Genomic DNA, 22,743 nt, shown 5'->3' with positions numbered 1-22,743 from the left:
TGAAATCCTGACTGGCAAAAACTAAAATTTTCCTACTTTTATATTCTCATTTGGAATTTTGAGAATCTAAAGATTGGCTAACCGGGTAAATCCTACGATCATTTTGATATATTATACGCTTTTTTCGACGTCCTATGCAAAAGTTAATATCGTTTTATCTTTTTCTAAACTCATTTTACAAAAAAATTGAAATACAAATTTGTTAATTTCCCCTAATAGTAGGTTATGTAACATACAGGAATCTCAAAAGATTTTTTTTGAATTTTCTATCATTTTCTTTTATTTTGTACAAAGCTAAAAAAATAAGCGATGAAGGCAAGTGATAGCTACAAGCATCTGAAAACCAGTTGTCCGTCTGCCCTTAAGGAGTTGATTGCTAGGCTCCTGTCAGTTGAAATGAAAGCGGCCAAGGAAATTATCATGGAGATTTAGTACTGTGCCTCATAATGACAAAATCTGAATTAATTATGTATGGATGCATGTTTCATTTTAGTTCTTATGTATGCTTAGATGTGCTCTCAGGGAGAAACCTGCTATCTATACGCTCTAAGTTTGTTGGGTTGTGCAATGTGAATCAAACTCTAACTTCTCTTTCTAGGGCCCAAATGTAATTGGGCATCATGTTGTGTCCTTTGATTGAAAGCTAACTCCTATCTATTTATACAGTATATGTTTTATTTTTAAATTTTCTATTATTTTCTTTTATTTTGTACAAAGCTAAAAAAAACGATCCAGGGGGGTGGAGGTGCTTGGTAAGCCAAAATACCTGGAAAGCCTTTTGTTCCGGTTGGTATTACCAACCGGGACTAAGCTTTCGCCCGGAGGCAACCTTCCGCCACCCCTTTAGTCCCGGTTGCTATCTTAAACCGTGATAAATGGGTTCCATACGCCTAGGCGAATTTGGGGTGACGTGACCAAGCCTTTAGTCCTGACCCGGAGCACGGCCGAGACAAAAAGGTATGACGCAGCATCCTGGTTCATCGCTTGGTCGCGTCTTATTCGCAACACATGTCCCATATTCCCATATGGATATGTACACTGATAATACGATTGTCAACGAACAACAGCCAATAGCTGGCCTAACACGCCAAGGTGTCAGTATAGTATGATGCAGCGGTCAGACCCTACATTATAATACTCAAGTTGCTTTGCTAGTTTAAGCCATATTTTTTGTGTATGCTAGTATATACAACGGGCAATACATGCATGTCAGTGGCCAGCATTTGTTTAAGCATCCTAAACAAGTACTCGCTCTTATGAAAAGACACAGTGGACAACTTGTTAGAGTTGATTGAGTATAATTGAGACTTGGCATAGGATAGCAAGTCCTTGATAAACTTGCAAGCTCGATCTAGGGCCGACCTTGGGCTTGATCTGGGCCAGAACAGGTCGGCCCGTTCCATCTGTTCGCCAGAAGCCGGCCGGCGGTGAGGGGGCTGCAAGTAATGGTGGTTATCCTAAGGTTCTAACCCACGCTAAGATAAAGATCTGCTAGTTGCTAGTCCCTATTGATCCGGCTGGAGTGTCGTGTCTCGGAAGGCTCCGTCAACGAACTCTATTGGGCGATTCATGCCTGGAGATTTCTGTATCGGTGGGATTCGATCGTGTGCACCCTTGTTTTTCTTTGGCCATTTGGTTTCAGAGGGAGCCCTGCGAAGCTCTGCTGGCTCTGACTATCATGGAACACGCTTTCTCGTTCCGCGGAGAAGTTAGCCGATGGGGAATATCATTGAGGCCGGGATATGAGGACTAGCTATAGAGATTTCAGTGTGGGAACGAGAAATTGGCTTGGTGATTTGTATCCTGGAGTAGTTGCATCGTAAGTGGGGCTGTCAACACAGGGAAAGTTCAATGACTTACCTCTCAGGGTGACAATTTAAGGTCTAGCCTTAATTGGTTGTGTCTAGCAATGGCCTTATTGAAAACAATATTTTGTGAGCTAGGAATTTCTCCAAGTGAAAACCTAAGATCTTTGATCAGGCGACAACACTTGTGCACTGTTTGGCGTCGCTTTTGGAGGAGGTGGACTTCTGGTGCTCTCTTGGTGGTGTTAGTACTGCGATTCAAGAAATAGATCACTGTAGCAGGACTTTTCTTTTATTGTAATTCTTCTTTGTTTTCTTTTTGCTATGTGCATCCGTAATACCGCAAGAGAATTGCGTTGTTGTAGATGCTAGATTTAATTGGTATCTTTGCGATATTAATATATTCCCTTTATCGAAAAAAGACATGCCGTCTTAATCCGTTCTTTGTCGCGTGTTCATGATGCATGCCATGGAGTTCTAGAGTAAGCTACACCGGATGAAGGCTAGACACAGCCTTTCAGTATTGATATAGCTTACCACACGATCGACAGTGAAGCATACTGTATGCACTTATATAAATTCAAGTATTTATATGGGAAATTCACTTTGGCTCATAGGAGTATATGAATCGGTTGTGTGAAAATATATTTTGAAGTGTTAAAAAAATTTAAAATAAAATTTTGCATTTACATCTAGATATTTTATGTTCATACACAAGTTTTCAGATTTTTTTCTGTGTCTTCTGTAAAACAAGATAAATTTTGATGCTACATGACATTTTTTTGTATTTTTGTACATGCACATAAAATATTGTTTTTTACGAAAATTTGTGTACGAACATAAAATATCACAATGTACACCATAAATTTTAGGTTAGAGTTTTTTTAATATTTTTAAATTGTTTTTAATTATTTTACATAATGGGTGCAAATGATTCTATGAGCCAAAACGTCTCCTCCGTATTTATATACCATATTTTGTGGAATGAAGGTAGTAGCTCTTATGAAAAGACAGTGGACACGTTGGAGTTGACTGAGTATAATAGAGACTTTGCAAGCAAGTCCTCGATAAAAGACCCCTTGTCTTAATCAGTGCTTTGTCGTGTGTGCATGATGCATGCCATGGATCGAGTTCTAGAGTCAACTTCACCAGATGAAGCCTAGACACAGCCTTCCCTCAAAAAAAAAAAAAAATCCTAGACACAGCCTTTCAGTAATGATATAGCTTACCTCATAATCGACAGTGAAGCATATTGTATGCACTTATATAAATTCAAGGTCAATATGTTGTTGTCCCCCCCACACTGCATTTCATGCTTGCATGCTGGAAAAAATGTAAGTGAACTATGCAACATTAGGTGGGGGTGGAGAGGCGTCAAAATGTAGTATGGTAATGCTTATATGACTAATTAAGCGTTACACATGGTAAAAGTCAATTACTCATGCAAGTGGAATGAATGGTTGCATTTATATCGTACACAAATGGCGGTTCAGCTTACTCATACACCTGATATTTTTAATGGAATTTTGCGATATTCAAATGTTTACGGTAAAATCAATGTACTCGGACTTCATAAATGGTCATACTAGATTCTTAAGGAAATACCAATGAAAAATGAAAATCCCGCTTAAGATTAAAATATTTATGTGCTACTTGAATAACAAAGTGGTTCTCACAAAAGATAATTTAGCCATACAAAAATGGAATGGATGTACGAAGTTTTGTTTCTTTGACTCATTGGAGAATGTGTACTACTTGTTTATCTCATGTACATTTACTCGCATAATTTGGGCGTATGATATATTTCACTTTTAAGATACTTCCTACATCTAACGTTACCAATATGTTCGGTAATTGATTGAATGGAGCGAAGAAAAATGACAAGCTAGAATTGGCATTGGTATTTTAGCTTCATGTTTGTCTATATGAAATTGCAGGAATAATACTATTTTTAATAAACAAGGTGTACTAAATTTTTGCAGGTTATTTCTCGAGCTACGCATTGGGTACAACTATTAGTATTTTTACTCCCGGCGGATCAGTGGGTGACTATGGTTATTGGATGCAACTGGCTGTTTCAGGCTACTGAATAGCGGCATATTCGCATAATTATGAATAATGTTCAGCTCATTGTCGCTTTTCATTTTCCTTTCGTTGATAGTTGTCTCAACCTTAGCTGATTAGTGATTGCATTTGATTGAATACCTTGAATTATACAATAAATGAAACGGTGTGCAACATTTGATGCACAGGCCGGGGTCCCCATTTCGAGAAAAAAAATAGGGTAAATGTGTCTCCAACAGATGATGTAAAAAAAATTCCATGCCCAAATATATTTTTAGTGGATTAGCTAATTGGCTCGATGAAGCCATGCATGCTCCAATACATATTTATGTATGTATCCGATTAACAAATATGGTAGGACAACGACATTGTCGAGCTTGACACTAGGGGTGCTTTTGGTAGCCTGAGCTTCTCTTGGCTTGCATGAGGGGCGCAATTTTTGGCTCATTTGGTTTCCTGGGTTAATCCACGTTGTCGCATTGTATGGTTCTTAAAGCACCCTCGGGTCAGTCCTGGAGGAATGCCCGGTTTAGCAGTTTCCAGCGAGCCACCCTCGTCTCCGCACAAATCGACAATGTCGCGTTCCAGCAGAGCCACAGAGGGAAGATGGCGCGAGCTCGCGCGGAACGGCGAAAACTCGGTTGGATGAATTTGGTCACCGCGCTCCAAATTTCGCCACCGTATATAGGGAAGGCTCTCTCACCGCCAAATCTAAATCCCCCATTTCGAGCTCATCCACCCTTCCCGATCTAGCGACAAGGCCGACTCTTTCTCACCCTCACAGTCGGCGAGGCTGGCGGCGATGATGTTGGCTGTGGCGGAGGCTATTGGCCGTGGCTTGTCGTCTTCTTCCTCTGCGTCGATGACTCCGGTTGTTGTAAGCTTCAGCAAACCCTAGCCTTAGATCTAGATATTTTGGGTACACGGGGGAATCTGATAGAATCCATTGTAGGTCATTCTTTCCTTGCCGGTCGAGGTTGGATCTGACTCTACCATGGGACGGCTGTCGAGGTAGCATCTGACTCTACCACGGGAACGGTTGTCGCTGTTGCATCTGACTCTTCCACGGGAACGGTTGTGTTGCCTGCTTCTTCGCCAGGGTCTCCTGATTCACCTACCTCGGTGCTGTGTGTGGCTCCTCTGATTGTAAGGCCGCTCTTTCTGGTGGTTCATTGATGTGGTAATGCTAGTTTATTGATGTGCTAATTCTAAGGATGTGAATGTTGTAGTGGTAGTTCATTGATGTGCTAGTTTATTGATGTGCTAATGCTTAAGGATGTGGATGTGGTAGTGGTAGTTCATTGATGTGCTAACACTTAGCTACATTCTTCTAGTTTTTTTTATGTAGGCGATCATACCATTGGGATCCCTTGATCTTTCTGCTTCACCTGTGAATGCTCATTGTTGTATGTTTGCAAACAGAAGTGCCATGGTTTGGCAAATTAAGATTTCAGAGTTTGTGCTGGACCGGTTGGTTGAGCTCGTCCGTAGCGGCATCTGTTTTAACCTGGGATTTAAAGAGACCTAGATGAAGAAGTTAGCTTCTGATGTTCTTTCATTCGCTAGTATACATGTGAGCACTCTTCAGATCTACAACCACATCAGAAAGTAGAGGACCAAGTGGAGCGTCATAAGCAAGATCAAATCCGATCACACGCTCGAGTGGAGCGAAGATGGTTGTTGCTTCTATGCTGCTGATGAATGGAGGATGCATGCATACATTAAGGTAGTAAGCTTCATTGAGTTCCTTCATAGATCCGAAAGTATGTTATTATCGTCCGCACTAACACTTGTTCCTTTTGGATTGCAGCGCTGCCCCAGGCATCGTGAGTACGTCGGGACCCCGATCAAGAACTGTGCTCAGATGAAGACGATCTTCACGCCCAGTTTGTCTCTAAGGCGCAGCTATTCCAACCTAACTTGCTGGTCAGGGAAATCAGCTCCATTGCAGACAACGAAGAAGAGTATGCCGATGCCGTCAGTTGCAGCCATCAGAGAGGAGGACCTGGCTTAGGACCTGGCTACGCAAGCAGTTTTCTGCTTAGTGCTTCTGCTTTCTTCATCATGATCTGCTGATTTGGGAGGTGCTCTTGTATCCCTTCATTAGCTACGACTTGTTTGAACCTGATCCCCGGTCTGTAATGATGAACTTGTTCGAGGTGGTATATACTAACCCCTCGTGTGATGAACCTGTGATGCATGCTTTGCTCGTGATGCATCGCCCAGTAGGGTAAATACTTGCTATGTATTACCATCAACTTTTAATGAACTGAATGTAGCTGAATGTGTTCTCATTCAGTAACAGTAGTAGGTAATCTCATTACTCTAAGTGAAGGGGTTACCACAACACTCTTATGTCTGCAACCAAACAAGGTGTGCGCTGCACGACTAGGGCAGAAAGACGTCTGTGCAAGCACCCAAAGAATGTGGGCTGGCTTCCCTCTCCGGTGCAAAAAAAAAAAATGGCAGACGGGCAACCAAACGACACACTTTTTATGGTCCATGACCCGTTTGCAACACGCAGGCACTCCCTTCTCATTGCGCCAGTGAGCCCCAAATCGAGCCTAGGCTACCAAACGCGTGCTAGAAAGGCTTCAATTGAGTTGGATAGATCTACGATTTAGTTAAATTTCATTCAATTTTTATATATCCCAAGAACTTAACAATTATCAGCTATAAAATCTAAGGTTTGACACATCATATGAACTGACTCTTTATAGCTGATACTCGTAATAAAGAATCAATAGCTTGGTTAAAGTAAACCTGCAAAATGTTATGTTATGGTGTATGTATGCTATATTGGTGACTGGAAATCTTTCATGGACGTAACCGTCACAGAAAGTCCTAAAACTGATTGGGGCGAGACTGGTGTTGCCCGTTACGAGAAACTCAATGACACTCTCTCTCATACGCTCCCTGCTCCTACTAATTCCAATCGACGGGTATGTCCACTTGATGTATGTAAAATACATACATGAATTTTCTAGTTTGTTAACACATTTACATATATTTTCAACATATATAATTCCGTTTATTTTGATTTTCAGGGATTTACCAATGAGTCCCTTTATTTTAGTTATAACTCTGCAGAAAAAAATCTTGTTATGTATATTTTTAGTTTTGAGGGATCTTAAAAAGTTAATGGAGTTAGAACTTTGGGGATGTCAATATTTCATCAAGAAAAGCATCTGTAGCACTTGGGCCTTAGTAGATGGGCCAGGAAGGCCAAAAGAGACCATGCGGTGGGCCCAGTAAGGGGGCACCCTACATCTTTTCATCCTCGACCATCCGATTCGCTTGATTCTTTCGCCCACGGACTTTGTCTGACATAAAAACTTCTATATAAAGGTGCCCCCAGGCTTCCTTGAAGAGAGCGCTGCAGAAATACCGAGACACCAAAATAGAGTCAAAACCAGCAAAGATTTGAGGGGAAAACTCTGCCGGAGCCGTCGCCATAGGGATTTACACCTTCTCTAAAGTCTTCACCACTATCACCATGATGAAGAGGGAGTAGTCTAACTCTGTACTATGGGTTTGTGCCAGTAGTTTGATCTATTTTCTCTTGTTCTTCATAGATCTAGTACCATATGATCTTCCCAACATGATTATGGTCATATATGTAGTTCCTATGTGGTGGATCTTTATTCTAATGATTTAAAATATGATATTGAAACCTATTTTGTGTAAGATGTATTGATAGATGCATATCATGTACCCCTCTATTAAGTACTTGTTTTGTTCCAACTTGTATCCAAAAGCATGTGTGGGGAGAAGTGTGTATTAGATGGGGTAGCATGGTAGCAGTGATTGGATAGTGACAACAAATTCGAGGTCTACTATGGTATTTACTTTTATTTTTCTACCTCACTAGGGATAAAGTGAATACATGTGCTATAATTATCTTGTGACAATTAGATAATCTTGTTTGTTCAAGGTAACATATTTGAGATTCAAACATCATGTCAAAATACTTAAGTCTATACTCTGTTGATTCTTAATTCAAGATTGCTTGGAGTTTTCCCTTTCTTCTTGAAGAGTATAAGAGATATATGTTGTATCATCTCTGTTAGGACGTGATGCGCCCAAAAAATATACATTTACCTTTAGAAAATCCAATCCAAAACCAAAAAATACCTTTACTTTATTTTTTACTTTTATTGCCTAGTATAGATTACTTTAATTTTATTTACTCTTTACTTTTCATTTTACTTATACGAAACCTTGTGCTTGACAACCACACGGTGGAGGTGGGGACACAAGGAAATTTATTTTGTTTTGTAGGTTGCTTGAAGAGGAGAAGGGGAGTAATTCTTCGCCAATTCCCCGAGAGTTTGATATAACCCTCGAGTCACACCCTTGTGGGGAAAAGATTATTGCTACAACACTTTGCACTTGGAGTCCCAACAGGTTAGTACACACTGAGTTATTGCCATCACCACATCATCCACGGTTCCGGCAGAACGTTAACCGCTTTCGGTCTACGAGCGCACGTGACCGAATCCTTCACCGTTACTGCATTTTTTCTAGATAGATTTGGGCAATGGGGATGTGTTAGTTAGATTTTTTTTGCTTTCTGCTACGGAACACTACAGAAAAGATACTCTGAGGAACGGGGTTCTCTCATGATCTATGGGGGACCTACAGGTACCCCACTAGGAAAATCCGTAAGGCAACGGAGAGTACAATCTTCGCCATTAGTCCAACATTGCCCAAATACCTATCACTTTTGACCAGCAATATCATCCCGATCAAGTCCTGAATCTAGGAAGCAGCGCGTTGGTACTGGCGCCACTGATCTGGAATCCATCTCACACGGATGCTCATGGACGGTGGGGTTGGGCTGAACCTATTATACATGACTTCCTTGGATCACGTGGGCATCCCCGCTCCAAGATATGCACCGATAGCGACACCCCATTCTATGGGATCATCCCGGGGCTCAAGTACTCCCCATGGGTAAGATCACCCTATCGGTCACCTTTGGAATCCGAAGCAACTTCCAGACAGAGAGGCTCACCTTCAAAGTGGTAAGTTTCGAGGGAACCCACCTTCGAAGTGGCAACCTTTGAAATGACTATTTTAGGGCTACCGACAATCGTCCAATTCATGGAGGTACCTAACCATACATACCTCAAGCCGAAGATCCTAGGTATTGGGGGCATCATCACAATCAAGGGGAGCATCAAGACGGGCTACCTGGCGAACGAGAACATATCGATCTAGTGGATGCGCTTTGCACCTCCGTCGAGCTTGCTTCCACCATGCGGAGGGTGGTAGAGGGCCTCCTCTCACAAGATCTCCTTCCACAAGCTAAGAATCCTACTCTCCACCCGGCCTTCAAGCCATCAAGTGAAAAGGAGATAACACTGGACACTAGCATACTAGAGAATACCATCCTGATAGGTGTCGGCCTTACCAACAAATTGGAAAACACGCTTGTCGAGTTCCTCTGCGCCAACAGAGACATCTTCGCATGGAAGCCATCCGACATGCCGAGCATGCCCCGAGAACTCACTGGGAACTCACTTAACGTATACCTCGATGCGACGACGCGGATTCGACAGGGGTTGCGACAATTCGCCGAGGATATGATGAAGGTGATCGCAGAACAAATCGCCAAGCTCTTAGAGGCAGGATTCATCCGAGAGGTACGCTACACCTTATGGACGGCAAACCCAGTACTCGGCCCCAAGCATATTACCATGAAGCTCAGGATGTGCATCAACTTCACCGGGCTCAACTGCTTCTACCTCAAGGATCCGTATCCACTACCAGGAATCGGTCAAGTCGGATAGGGCGGTGGCGTGCTACACTAATCCGGATAGGGCACCGTAGCCATGGAACTATCCTGCTCGTTTAGGGAGCAAAGAGATGGAGAAGAAGGGGATTTTGTGGTTCTATCTATTGTACTGCTGCTGTACCACACACAAGGGAACATGGATAGAAGAGGCAGATAATAGATGTGTGGAGGTTTCTACAAACTGCATGGTGGTGGAACTTGACCCCGTTCGGAATTATAAGTTCAGCTCGTATATCTAGATCTTTAAGTTGATCAACATTACATGAATTGTATAAAATAAAAATTATATCATTAGAAAGTAGAATATCTAAATTTTCTTTGATATATATTTTGAAATATATAATACCTGATATTACGTTGGCTGAATTTATAATCTAAGGATACATGTTTAGTCTTATAATTCCAAACGGAGCGAGTGTACTTGTTAGCCGCAACAGCTCAGCAACCCCCAATGAACATGTTGTTGGTAGTGTTATCGACCGCTTTGCTCGTCGTATCCTATGCCGATAACCTCACTGAAATGAAATGAAATGTGGCGCCCATGCTCCCAGTAGTACTATTAAACATTCCGTCATTGTTCCAGGATCCTATTGGAAGCTTGCTCTTAGTGTATTATTTCTTACTATTTACGGCTGGCTAGCCAAGCATATATGCATGTTCCGATATTAGCCTGCTCCTGTTTATTTCCCACTTGAGCCCTTGCAAAAAGTCAAACATAGGTTGTTGAGTCCAGTTAGCTAGTTACCCTACAGCGGTTCGAAGTCTTCGGTTTGGGCTTCTCATGGAATGATGCCGATATGGACATCACACACAAAAAATAGACTGAGACTTGAGAAAAATATTAACCAAACAACAAAGTAAGATAGAACATCCATGGAGTGGTATTGACTCTATGGAATGACGTTGCCTCTACGTCAGATATCCAAGGTTTGATCACGTCTGTGATCTTAAGACTTACAGGTTGCTACACTTGTTAGGAGAACTGTATTCTGGAGCATCTCCTAGGATCAACCAATTTAGGTGATTGGTGGAGCAGAACATAAGCGAATATAAATACCTGTTTCATAATTAGGACAGGTCTTAGCTTCTATATGTCGTTAGGAGCCCTGTTTCCTGTCTCTAGTATTTTGGTCCATTGTTGTTTTCTTTAGTCGACTTGTGGGTCGTGTGGCTGTATGAACTTAGTACTCTGGCCTTTCTTTCTGGCTTTTTCTTCCTTCTAATATGATTAGATGCAGTCCTCCTGCATGGTTCGAAAAAAAATGAATATAAACAGTTTGAGCTGCAAATACAGAGATACAGTTTGGCTCTTTATTACAAGAAAAGATCCTTATTATTTTCGTTTTAATAAAAATACAAATACCCAGGTTGGTGCCAACCATATTCCAAACTGACAGTCATCGGCAGTACAACATTCTAGCGATTGTATATACTTGGCCGTCCGTAAACACATGTTATAAATTTGTCCAAATTCGATTGTATCTATACACTAAATACTGTCTAGCTATACCTAAATTTAGACAAACTAGCTTGTGACATATTTTTATGAACAGATGTGGTATTCATTTTTGTCATTTAGGTGTAACGCGTAGTGCATTTTTTTAAAGCCCAGCAAGCAGTTAGTACTAGCATGCATGTTCGGATATTCTTGTGCTCCAGCGAAGGAATGTTGAGACGGTTGAATGAAATAATGGACATCATCGTCGGCGGTCAAATAAAATAAAGTGAGAGACTAGGCTTTATATAGATGCAGTAGGCAGGCAGTGCTAAATCGCATTGAGTTGATAGCATCCTGCTAGCAAAGCCGCAGCAATGTCGCCCCACAAGGCCACGATGTTGTTGCTAGTGTTAGCCACCGCTTTGCTTGTGGTAGCCACCGCTGGCGCTGATAACCCCACCGCAAAGGAAGGCTGCCAGTCGAGCTGCGGTGGCGTCGACATCCCCTACCCATTCGGCATCGGCGCCAACTGCTTCCGGCCAGGCTTCGAGATCCTCTGCGACAACTCAAGCGGGGTGTATATACCGCTTCTTCCAGGCGCCACCTCCCGCCCCGACTGGGGTTTTGACCTCGGTATCTTTGGAGACTGGTTCGCGGACCAGGTACGTGTTCTTAGCCTCAACGTGACGCCACGCGCGGAGATCCGGGTGGAGACGAAGGTGGCATATCAGTGTTTCAACGCCCTCGGCAATGTCACCAAACAATTCGACGGCGGTCTGAATGTGAGCGCGACTAGCACTCAGGATGTGTATCGCATCTCCAACTACGCCAACGAGCTCTACGTCCTCGGCTGTAGCACCTTCATCTACACGGGCAGCGGGTCGCCTGGCCGTAACGCCCAGTCCTACTATGGCGGCTGCGTGGCCTACTGCAAGGACGCCGACGCCCCCAAGGACGGTGCCTGCGAGGGCATCGGCTGCTGCCACATCAACCTCCCACCGGGCCTCATCGACACCCGCATGCAGCTAAGCACATGGCCGCACATAGATCTCGAGTACAGCCCCTGCAACTACGCCTTCATCGTGGAGAAAGGCAGATATTCCTTCAAGGCGGCTCACGTCAAAGACGACATGCTCAGCAACCAGACCATGCCGCTGCTCCTCGACTGGGCTGTCCGCGACTCGGAATCCTGCAACAACCTCAAGGAATCAGCCTGCGTCAGCGTCAACAGCCGTTGCGCTGATTCCGACAATGGGCCGGGGTACGTCTGCCACTGTTCCGACGGTTACGAGGGCAACCCTTACGTTCCAGAAGGTTGCCATGGTAAGGCTCTATGTCTAGCCTTAGCAATCCATTTTTCTTTCAGTTAGCCTACGCATGGTGTTTAATTAATTAGACTTACCTAGTACATTTACTTTGATTGTTTTTTTCCTAAAACTTGTACATATAATTAGTTTATCCCATTAAATTTCATTATATTTTGTAAGTTGTGTATAATGTACAATATAAAACATGTGCGCATTTTCTTTGTGATAACATGCCCGACGGGTGACTATTAACTTACGGATGAGCCATTTACGATGCAGATATCAACGAGTGTCAACGCGACCCAGAAAATGCGTGCCCTAAGCATAGCGAATGCACCGACATCGCTGGCTCGCACACTTGCGAATGCAGTAAAGGATACAAACGTGAAGATGATTCAAAGACATTGTCGTGCGTTGCAAAGAGTTCAAAGTTCCCTCTTGCAGCCAAGCTTACCGTTGGTATGCACACTCTCCCCATATTTCCTTATATTGTTCCTAACTATATGGTTATTTCTGATTTCATTTTATTGCTGGTGAGGTTATTTATCTTAGCTATATTATTCCGTGAAAACTACTCTCCAATATTTTCCAAACCTGATACAAACTAACTAATAATGGAAAAAAAAATTGATGGGTTTGGTAATATTGTTATATCCATTATGGAATATATTTAATGGTTAGTTTAATGGTTTGGATGGTTTATATCCATCATGCATTATGCTATTGATCATCAAATACTAATTTCTTTAACCCAACATGGAATGATACAGCTAGGAGAACTAACCTGAAACTGTAGTTAGTTTGGGATATAACACATGAAATATATTTCTTTAGTACAAGGATTTAGTACTCAATATAAATGCATGAAATTAGTACTTATACATCGATTGTGAAATATATTTCTTTTGTATACCAATTTAGTAGGTCACGCTTGTATTTTGGTATTTTTTAATACAAACTTAATCATTCCATACTATTTTTCACAAAAAAAGGTTGTATGAGTGTTGCATCCATAGGCTCGCTCATTGTTAGTCGATGCAATGGAGACTTGTAAAATACCAAAATTCGGCGTATGTCCCACTATGGAGTTTAGGTGATAGTAGCCATGCTTTTAGCTTCCTCGTTGCACCAAGTGAATTTTCATACAGTAAGCCTTATCTATAGCCCGTCGCTTGCAGATCGTATGGCTACGTGCATCTGGAGGTTTGAGCATACTGCGTGTGTGCACTTAAGTGCATACAATTTAGTTTATTCAATTAATAACCCGACATGGGCATGTCCGACATGGTATGATTATTTTAAATACAATAGATATGGTCATTTTTGAAATACACCCTCCTTCACATCTCAAAAAGATGAACAATTGAATCATATGGTTAATATTTAGATATTCTATTTGTACACGCAAAGCATTCATTTGTCTTTTACCATATACAATTTCTTACACATGAATAATTGGTTGATAAACTGCAGGGATTGTCCTAGGTTTATCCCTCATAGTTATTGCTCTATTGTTAGTACTGGTTTTCTTCCAAAAGAGACAACTGGACAAATCATTTGAAAAGAACGGGGGTAAGGTACTTCAGAACGTGAAAGGCCTGACCATTTTCACCAAGGAGGGACTGAAGAAAATCACAAGAAACAATTCAGACTTTCTTGGTAATGGAGCCTTTGGTAACGTCTATAAAGGAACTCTCCCTGATGATACTATTGTGGCTGTCAAGGGATCTATCGTTGTAAATGAAGAATCAAGGAAAGATTTCACCGATGAAGTGGAGATTCAGACCAACATGATCCATAAGAATATTCTTCGGCTGGTAGGTTGCTGCCTTGAGGTGGAGGTCCCAATGCTGGTATACGAGTTTGCGGCTAATGGAAGCCTCCAAGACATTCTCCACCAGAAGAAAAACCAAGAACTTCCACTGGATCTGCGTTTGGATATTGCAATTGGGGCTGCAGAAGGGTTGAAATACATGCACTCATCCACAGCTCAGGCCATACGACATGGCGATGTCAAGCCGGACAACATACTCCTTGATGAAAATTTAACACCCAAAATCTCTGATTTTGGGCTGTCAAAGCTTAATATAGAGGGACAATTTGCCAAGAAAGTAGTTGGGTGCATGGGTTATGTGGACCCGGTTTTCTTGAAAACTGGCCTTTTAACACAAAAGAGTGATGTGTACAGCTTTGGAGCCGTTCTCCTGGAACTAATTACTGGAAAGAAGAACGTATATGGCGAGAACCAAAGCCTCATCATTGATTTCTGCAAAGTTTACGAGAAAGAGAATAGTGGGAGGGCTATGTTTGACACGGAGATTTCAAATGAAGAAGACATGTTTATCTTGGAAGAAATTAGCAAGCTAGCAATTGAATGTCTACACGAAGACATAGAAGAGAGACCAGATATGACGGAGGTGGCTGAGAGATTGGTTATGCTCAGGAGAGACAAGAAACTTAAAAAGACACTCGGCACTTATGGGAGCTTGGAGGATATCACCATGGCTGGGTCACCCATACAGCAGCAGACCTAGCTACTATTCATGCCATTCTTTGGTGCAACTCCCTCCATCCACCAATAGTCGGCAAGTGCACACCCACTCCAGGGAAGAATGGTTTCTCTGTGTTATGTTATTGTATCTCTATTGGCTCATCTAGTGTTGTATGTGATGTATACCGTGTGGGTATGCATGCATCGGTGGTGTGCGTACTTTCATTAATTTCAGTTAATTCGTCGTAATTCTTATGTGGCTGATGAGTCTTTCCCACATTATGTATCTTTAATATCAGATAAATGGAATGCAAAAATGCTGCAATTAGTGGCACAAACTGACTGTGTGCGCTTCTCAAATTATTCCTTGTGTTTCGGCTGTGATCGCATATGTGGGTTTCTACAAATCCTACAACCACAAGTAGAAGATATTTTTATATAAATACAATCCTAAAGCCACAGCGTATTTTGTACGAGTTGATTTTATTTGTACTTTGTGAGGACAATTACTCGTTCTTGCTTCGGCTTAAGAGGTATTGCAGGCGTGTCTTGATAAATCTGAAATGAAACCCCTAGGTTCCCGGTGAATGATCTATCCAAAGCTCCTAGCTCGTCCATCCAAAATCTTAATGAAAATGAGTCATTTTACGGTACACTATGTCATTCCGGACCCTTTATTATCACTGATCTAAGGGCGCAGATTTATAATACTGCGCCAGATAGGATGTACTGTAGTATATTTGTGCTTGGGGGTATTTTAGGTAGTTCACTTTGTCAAAGAAGAAAAATATCCCGCAACAGGTTTTCTCAGAAAAAAGATGAAGCGTACGGTTGGAATTGCATATTGTCCATTTTCATGCACCTCGCACAGCTGTCGGCACCTACCGTGCGGCGCTAGGATTTCAGCCCCCATCGGCCATCGCCAGCCTTTCCTGCCCCTTCGCCCTCCCCTTCCCTAGCTTGCCTCTGCCCGCTCATGAGCACCCACGTGTCGGCACACTGCCGGACAGCTGGAGGGCGGTCGCGGGAGACGCCGTATGCCCAAACATCGGCTCCTAGAGGTCCTCCCTAGCCTCCTCCATGACCACGTCCTCACCTCGGGGCGCTAGGAGCACGTGTCCGGGTAACCTCTACACCACATCAGTCGGATGATGCACATCTTAGTAAACACACATTCCCTATTCCCCTTCTTGAATTGATTTCACATACTTCCCCATCGATGCATGCTTGGTGAATGGTCAACTAACCATATTCAATTTATTTGTGTCATGGATAAACTAAATTGGATCCATCGACACTTAGGTTGATCCAGTATAGGACTGTGTCAAATTCTGGAACTATACATTCTGAATTTCTGTTTGAAATCAGCATACAATTAGTTTAAATTCTGAAGTAGGCTTTTTTTTGCCTGTACATTTTATTCCAACAATCCCACGTTGCATAGGATATCATTCAGAGATTGGAGCAAACATTTGGTAATTTTGAAGTATTTCATGTGTAAGATGCAATCGATATGTTGTACTCTGAGTCTGAAGTTACAACAGTGAGTGTAAGCTAGGCATGTTTTTCTGAACTTGTGTCAAAATGTGGTTAGGTCCAAGTGTTTTTATCTGTACCCACTGTATTCAGCATTTAGTAAGCTGAATTAGATGGTTATCCAAAAGCTGCTGCTCTATGATGTTTAACTACCCTGTTGTCATGTGTCATGTACCTTGTCGTTGTTTGTAGTAGTAGAAGATATCAAACCTTTGAAGACGAATGTTTAATTACCTTGGTACTGTGTATCCATATTGCTTGTATTATGTAGATGGTGGTATATTGCACAATTTTGCTATATGATCAACTCACGAAGATGATTTTATTGGGTAGTCCATGTAGTACTTTCTGTTAGTGTAACATCGTGTTTTTGTTTGTGTACGAAGAGTGCACAAGAAGGTTACGCTCACCCATGCTAGGTCTAGCGTCGAGTGGCTCACTGTCTCACTTGACCTGTACAACTAAGGGTTCATGTGAGTGCCTTATAATTTACTAGATTTAGATGTGCGCCTTGACGCACGATCCTGTGAAATTCGTGTCGGTGCACACTTTTATAACACTGCTAAAATTTAGGTGGAATACGATAATGCATTTCTTTGATTTTAGAAAATGAAGTTGATATGATGATCTTAGGATAAAGCACACGAGACTAAAACCAAAGTATATACACCTCACACGCGACATTACAGAGCAGTAGAAGTAATATCCACGCAAGGCAGAATGGTTGCACCAGGTACTTAGCGCATATTTACATGGCAACTACAAAAGAGAGGTCCATGATTGTCAGATCCTAGGGAACAAAGATAGTAGGAAACAAACACAGCTACCCACGAAATGTGTCACCAAAAGACAACACTGGTGAAAAGCAAAGCAGAGATTAGTCAAGGAGTAACCCGAGGTGAAACCGAACACATGGTAATGAACATAGCCTGCAAGACTATAGAAGAACACACGCAATGCATTTCAGATACCTCACTTGCTGCTGATTTAGTTTCTCTTCTTGGGTGGTGGCTCCATCTCAGCCCTTTGCACCAATGGCCTGCGCCTACAGACAATCCACACATAATCTAAATTAGCAAACGATATAGAAGATGTACCAGACCGAGCTACCACAACAAAGACTATTTCAGCACTAAAATGGAAGCAACGTCTTATGTGTTGGAGCCATGGTGGATGGGGAAGTTGGATGATTTGGATCATCGGCTACGGGCACACCTACATAATATTTTTTTCGAGAGAACACAAAGAAATCTTTGCGTTTCATTTCATTGAATAGAAGTAAGTTGTTACACGCCCCCTAAGAGGTTTACACAGCGTTATTATGGAATCTGAAATTAGTGACATCCCAGGTTGTAGGCAAGACATCTCTGAGCCCCTTTGCTCCTGCCATGGCCCATGACCGTGCCTCTTCTTTGATCCTGGCACACAGGTCCCGAATGGAGGGTGACGCTCCTTCGAAGACACAGGTGTTGCGATGTTTTCAAATCATCCAGGGCACCAACACCGTCGTGGTTGCCAGCCCTTTTTGCATCGCCTTGGGAGTGTTCTGCTTGGCTGTGTGCCAACAGTCGACCAGGCGTTTTTCGTCATAAGGCGTGTTGCATGTCATGTGAAGCCAAGACATATATTGAAGAGAAGTAATCCATAAGAAACAAATCAGCACCCTTACCTTACGCAATACTATAGGCAGAATACTGCCAGGTTTATATCTCAATCCTAAATAGTTATGACGAAAGAAAAAAAGTTTTAAATTTGAGCCAGAGGAGAGGGATAACATTAATACATAGTAGCATGTTTAAGATTAGGCCAGGACTGCATAGGCAATAGGAAATGAGATTAGGTTATTTAACCCTACCAATATATAACAAACAAAAACATGGCTGCATATGTTCAGACAATTATCTATATGGTTTCATGCCTAGCTATTTAGGACATAGGATTTGCGAGGAAAATTAGGATTTCCTACATGTGTTTCCAAATCTGGTCTAAAAAGCTTCTAGATTTGTCTTATCATCTTGTTTCATGGCTCTTGCTGGACTTAATATCATTTACCATGAACATTGTATTGCACTGAAATTGTATCATGTCAGCGCGGTTGTTTAATGTACAAAAAAAAATCACCTCTTCAGACTCAACCGGAGATGCCGACTGAAGCACACGTTCAGACCCAATTTGAAGCGGTGATTCCTGGAGAAAGACACTCTTGGCACAAATGAGACAATAATAGTCTTGCCATCGCTATACAAAATGCGAGAGGATATTTGGACTGAACAAAGTAACTCTTCATGTAGATGAACTAACACATGAAGATCAAATCCGTGAAAACAAACCTAGGTCCAGTTGATTAGAAAGAGAACATATAAATGTGTGAATGAACAGAATGAGGAAGGGTAGACACGCAGTGGTGTAAGACGAAGAAAGGCAACTACCTGTCAGAGGAACAGTCGCAACAAGCCATCAACAACCTGCATCAGCCCACAACCTGAAACAATGAAAACCGTTGATTACAATGTACCTCAAACAATTCTGACCATTCAATACATAGCTCATGGTAGATTAAACTGAAATAAATTCACTCCACTTAACAATGCAGCAGATTAAACTGGAAGAAATTCAGTCGTGCTAGTCTGCCTCAAATAAAATCCAGTCCACCTAACAATGCAACAGATTAAACTGGGCGAAATTCAATCATGTTAGTGTAACTCAAATATAAAACCAGTTCGAAGAATGAGAACCATGCCTAATAAATATAAGTATCAACCTTTTTCTTATTATCAGATGGAGGAGTGGAACTCTAGAGTAGTTAATTAATGGTGAAAAAAGCAAGCTGTACATAATGGAAACAATAATTTCCGTACACCGAAATTAACAGAACTCGGTTGCACTCTACTCACGCAACAAGGACCGAGTATTTAACAGAACTCACTAACACTCTACTCACTTAGGAAGGACCGAGCAGCATCACAAGAGCCGAGCCGCCAGAAACGAACAAAAAGAACAAAGTGGTAGAAAAGATGAAGCAAAGAGAGAAGAAAAGATGAACAGAACCAGAAGCAAAGAACTCTAAACAAAAGATAAAAGAGGAGAAATAAAATGAAGAAGAAGCACTCAAAATCAAGAATATGATGATCAAAATGAGGGAAAAAAAAGGAAGAGGACTAAAAGGAAATCCATCAACAAAGAAATTATAAAACAAAGAAGAACTGATCTGGGGAAAACCCCAAAAATAGAAAGCAGCCCAAAACCGAGTGGGCTTGTATCACCAACAACAAATATCACCTAGACCAAGAGAAATGTATGTGGAGACAGAACACGAGCGGCAGGTAGCAAAAGCTAACTATAAAGAGAGGAAACATGACCAAAAAGGAAATGTAGCAGCAGTCTCACTATTAACCTAAGTGAAGCTGATTCAGTTTGATATCTTTAGTAAGAGCATGTCTAACAGGCCCCTTATTTTTCTACCCCTTAAAACACGAGTAGAGGGCCCTGTATTCACTTTTCGCTGGTCAAAAACTCGTCCGAGCTAGCAGACCCCGTATCCCCACCCCGTAAAACAGAATCCTACGGAATATTCTGTTTTCAGCGGCGGCGCGCGGGTGGCTATGGCGGCGGCGCGGGGAAAACGGTTGGGATTTCTGAAATGTCCGCGCGCCATAGTGAAATGAGATGAGGGGTTGGCCCTGTATTCAGCCTCCCGCCCCTTACAAGTAAGGGGCGAAGAGCCGCCCCGTAGCCAAAACTGTAAAAAATCGATGCGGGGGCTTGTTTTACGGGGTCTGCTAGACGGCCGGGTAGCGTCCAACCCCTTATTTCGACGGTTATTATACGGGTTTGACCCTTTTAAGGGATCTGTTAGACATGCTCTAATAACCATGAAAATATAATATTTCAATAGGAAATCGCCACTAATAATTTCACCCACGGATAATAATCTGAATATAAGAGCAATTTGAGTTCTAACCTAAGTACATTTAGCCACTCAGCATAAGAGAAAGTTAACCGCCAATTTAATACTATAAACTTACATCAAAGCCTAAAGCTTACCAAGGCTGGGATAGAATCTCAAATCCAAGAAAAAGTGTAAACATATCACCCGCATGCGAAGCGGCACAAAAAATTGGTTCATAAATACTTGCATTTATTATGCAAAAGTCAGAGATATAGAAGTAGAATGAAGTCACAAAAATCTGCTCTAGAAAACAATCATCAACACAGATATACAAAAGCATCTAAATATCATACACCAAACATGTAGGGAGGCAAACACTTCCGCCATCAGCAGGATCCTAGGCAAGATCTAACTGACATAAGAGGTACATCACATCCCAGTATTCTGAATCTTAAGGAAGAAGCACATGACAACCCAGTCTTACTTCAAGGGGTGCCACTGGTAAGGAGCACGCAGGTAGATAACGTTGTGGCTCCTTTAAACGATCTTCCAAATTTGTAGGAAATTACTGAATGAAGGTCAAAAATTACAACCAATCAGCAGAGCATAGTTTTAAGGCATGTTCTGACAATGCAAAGTCAACCCGAAGCATTCGACTGCTTTCCAATTATTATGAACTCAACGGTTAATTGGCTAGATTTCAAATACCAAAAACAGAATAAAGACCAAACATTTGAGCATAGATGAAATTTCATAGATCAAGAAAATATTATCGTAAACAAATTTTATTAGAACCGTCTTAATATAAAATATTCACATCCTTTGACTAACCTAAAGCGCGTAGTCACCGTCAAACTAAATATGATTATATGTATACCTGGCATGAATCACAGAGCCGAGAAAGCACCAGAGATGACTTTCTCAATTTCGCGGATAAATGCACTTAATTGCAGTACATATGTTCTGCAAGCTTTGTACAACAATATCATGTTTTGCCGAATACAAGGATACCAGACACCTGATAATTAGAATTTATCCTTAAAGAACCTCAAACTGTGGATATAAAAGAGCCTCTAATATCCACAGTAGAGAATATTTACTAAAAGCACATATGCATAGCTGCAGTGTTACTCGGTTGGTTTGTAAACAATGATTAACTGAAAAAATATTCCTCTTCTAGTTACTCTCACGATGAGAAAAATCCATAAATTCAATGAGACCTTTCACTACTACCAAAATAAATTCAGTAGTGAATGCTTACAATAATAAAATGCATATAATAGTTTCACTGGGCCACACTCTAAAGTAGAGTATTTTTTTATTTCAATGTCATCATACTATGATCATTTTTGCAACATGTTATCACCAACTGTATAGCCAGCAGATCTTTTATAATTAGATATTTCTTCCAGATTCTCTTATGGTTGTTCTTTTATGTCAAAAGGCAAACCTTTCACGGCACTCAAGTTCCCACAACCCATTGTAATATAGCATCCCGATATGCAAGAAAAGTGGAGGTGCAATAGTCTAATTTCGTAAACATGCTCGTCTAAAAATCTCTAGACCTGTATTTTATCAAGCAACGTGCTAGTATCATGTTTCAATATGCTTTTCCACAAATGTGAATTCAACGACAAAAAAGCAGCTGAGCATGATGGCCTACTCTAGCTTCAGACAAAACATAAACTACCACAACGCATTCAACCAAAAAAGTAGCTGAGAATGATGGCCTACTCTAGCTTCAGTTAAACCGCCCAACTGAAAGAAAAATTCTAAAAGCATCAGCTTCCCTAGAGAAAACAACAACAAACGAGTTTGTAAATTGGGAACTCTTTTCAAGGATATTATTAGTGTGTGGCTCATTATTAGCATGATGCTCCTCTATTTTGTGAATTAATACATCATGTGGATTGATATTACCTCATATGGGGAGCCTTAGGCATGCCACTACTCGCAATCAGCATCTGGTTTGCCCTCTTAAGGTGTCTTATACACATCTGTGTTGCATAAAAGCAAGCTGTTAGTTATTTACTGACTCAATCTTGGCATATGTTCTAAAGGTGCCCTGGAGCTAGCATGCTTGACATCTGTGTGGCTATTTTCAATACTCTATCAAAGTTTTTTAATATTGCATTGTTGAGCATAGCAACCTCATTTGTGGCGGAGGATATTTCCAAGAATGCTTGTAAGCGTTCTAGTTCAGGTAACAGGATCATCTCATAAATAAAACGATAGAAACCAGGGAAATGATCATCAAGTAATATCGAGTGGGACAAATATGTAGCTTTATCTGGACCACCTCAGATGACTGGAAGATAAAATGTGGAGCAATTCGTTGCTTAAACCTAATGAAAAAATTGGTGGTGGGGGGCTTGTACTACAGCTGGCTAGATTTATTCCAGATAATGTTGTT

General features: G+C 41.5%; 1 protein-coding gene across 1 annotated transcript; it reads left to right on the top strand.

The window, feature by feature from the left end:
• The first annotated feature begins 11,481 nt into the window (after positions 1 to 11,481).
• LOC124704758 (wall-associated receptor kinase 1-like) lies at positions 11,482 to 14,948 on the top strand. Its single transcript, XM_047237014.1, has 2 exons — positions 11,482 to 12,430; positions 13,888 to 14,948. Exons 1-2 carry the CDS (start codon positions 11,482 to 11,484, stop codon positions 14,946 to 14,948), a joined length of 2,010 nt encoding a protein of 669 aa, XP_047092970.1.
• The last annotated feature ends 7,795 nt before the right edge of the window (positions 14,949 to 22,743 follow it).

The sequence above is a fragment of the Lolium rigidum genome, chromosome 3, assembly GCF_022539505.1.
Source record: "Lolium rigidum isolate FL_2022 chromosome 3, APGP_CSIRO_Lrig_0.1, whole genome shotgun sequence".
Classification (NCBI taxonomy): domain Eukaryota; kingdom Viridiplantae; phylum Streptophyta; class Magnoliopsida; order Poales; family Poaceae; genus Lolium; species Lolium rigidum.
This window is presented reverse-complemented; position numbering and strand designations above follow the sequence as displayed.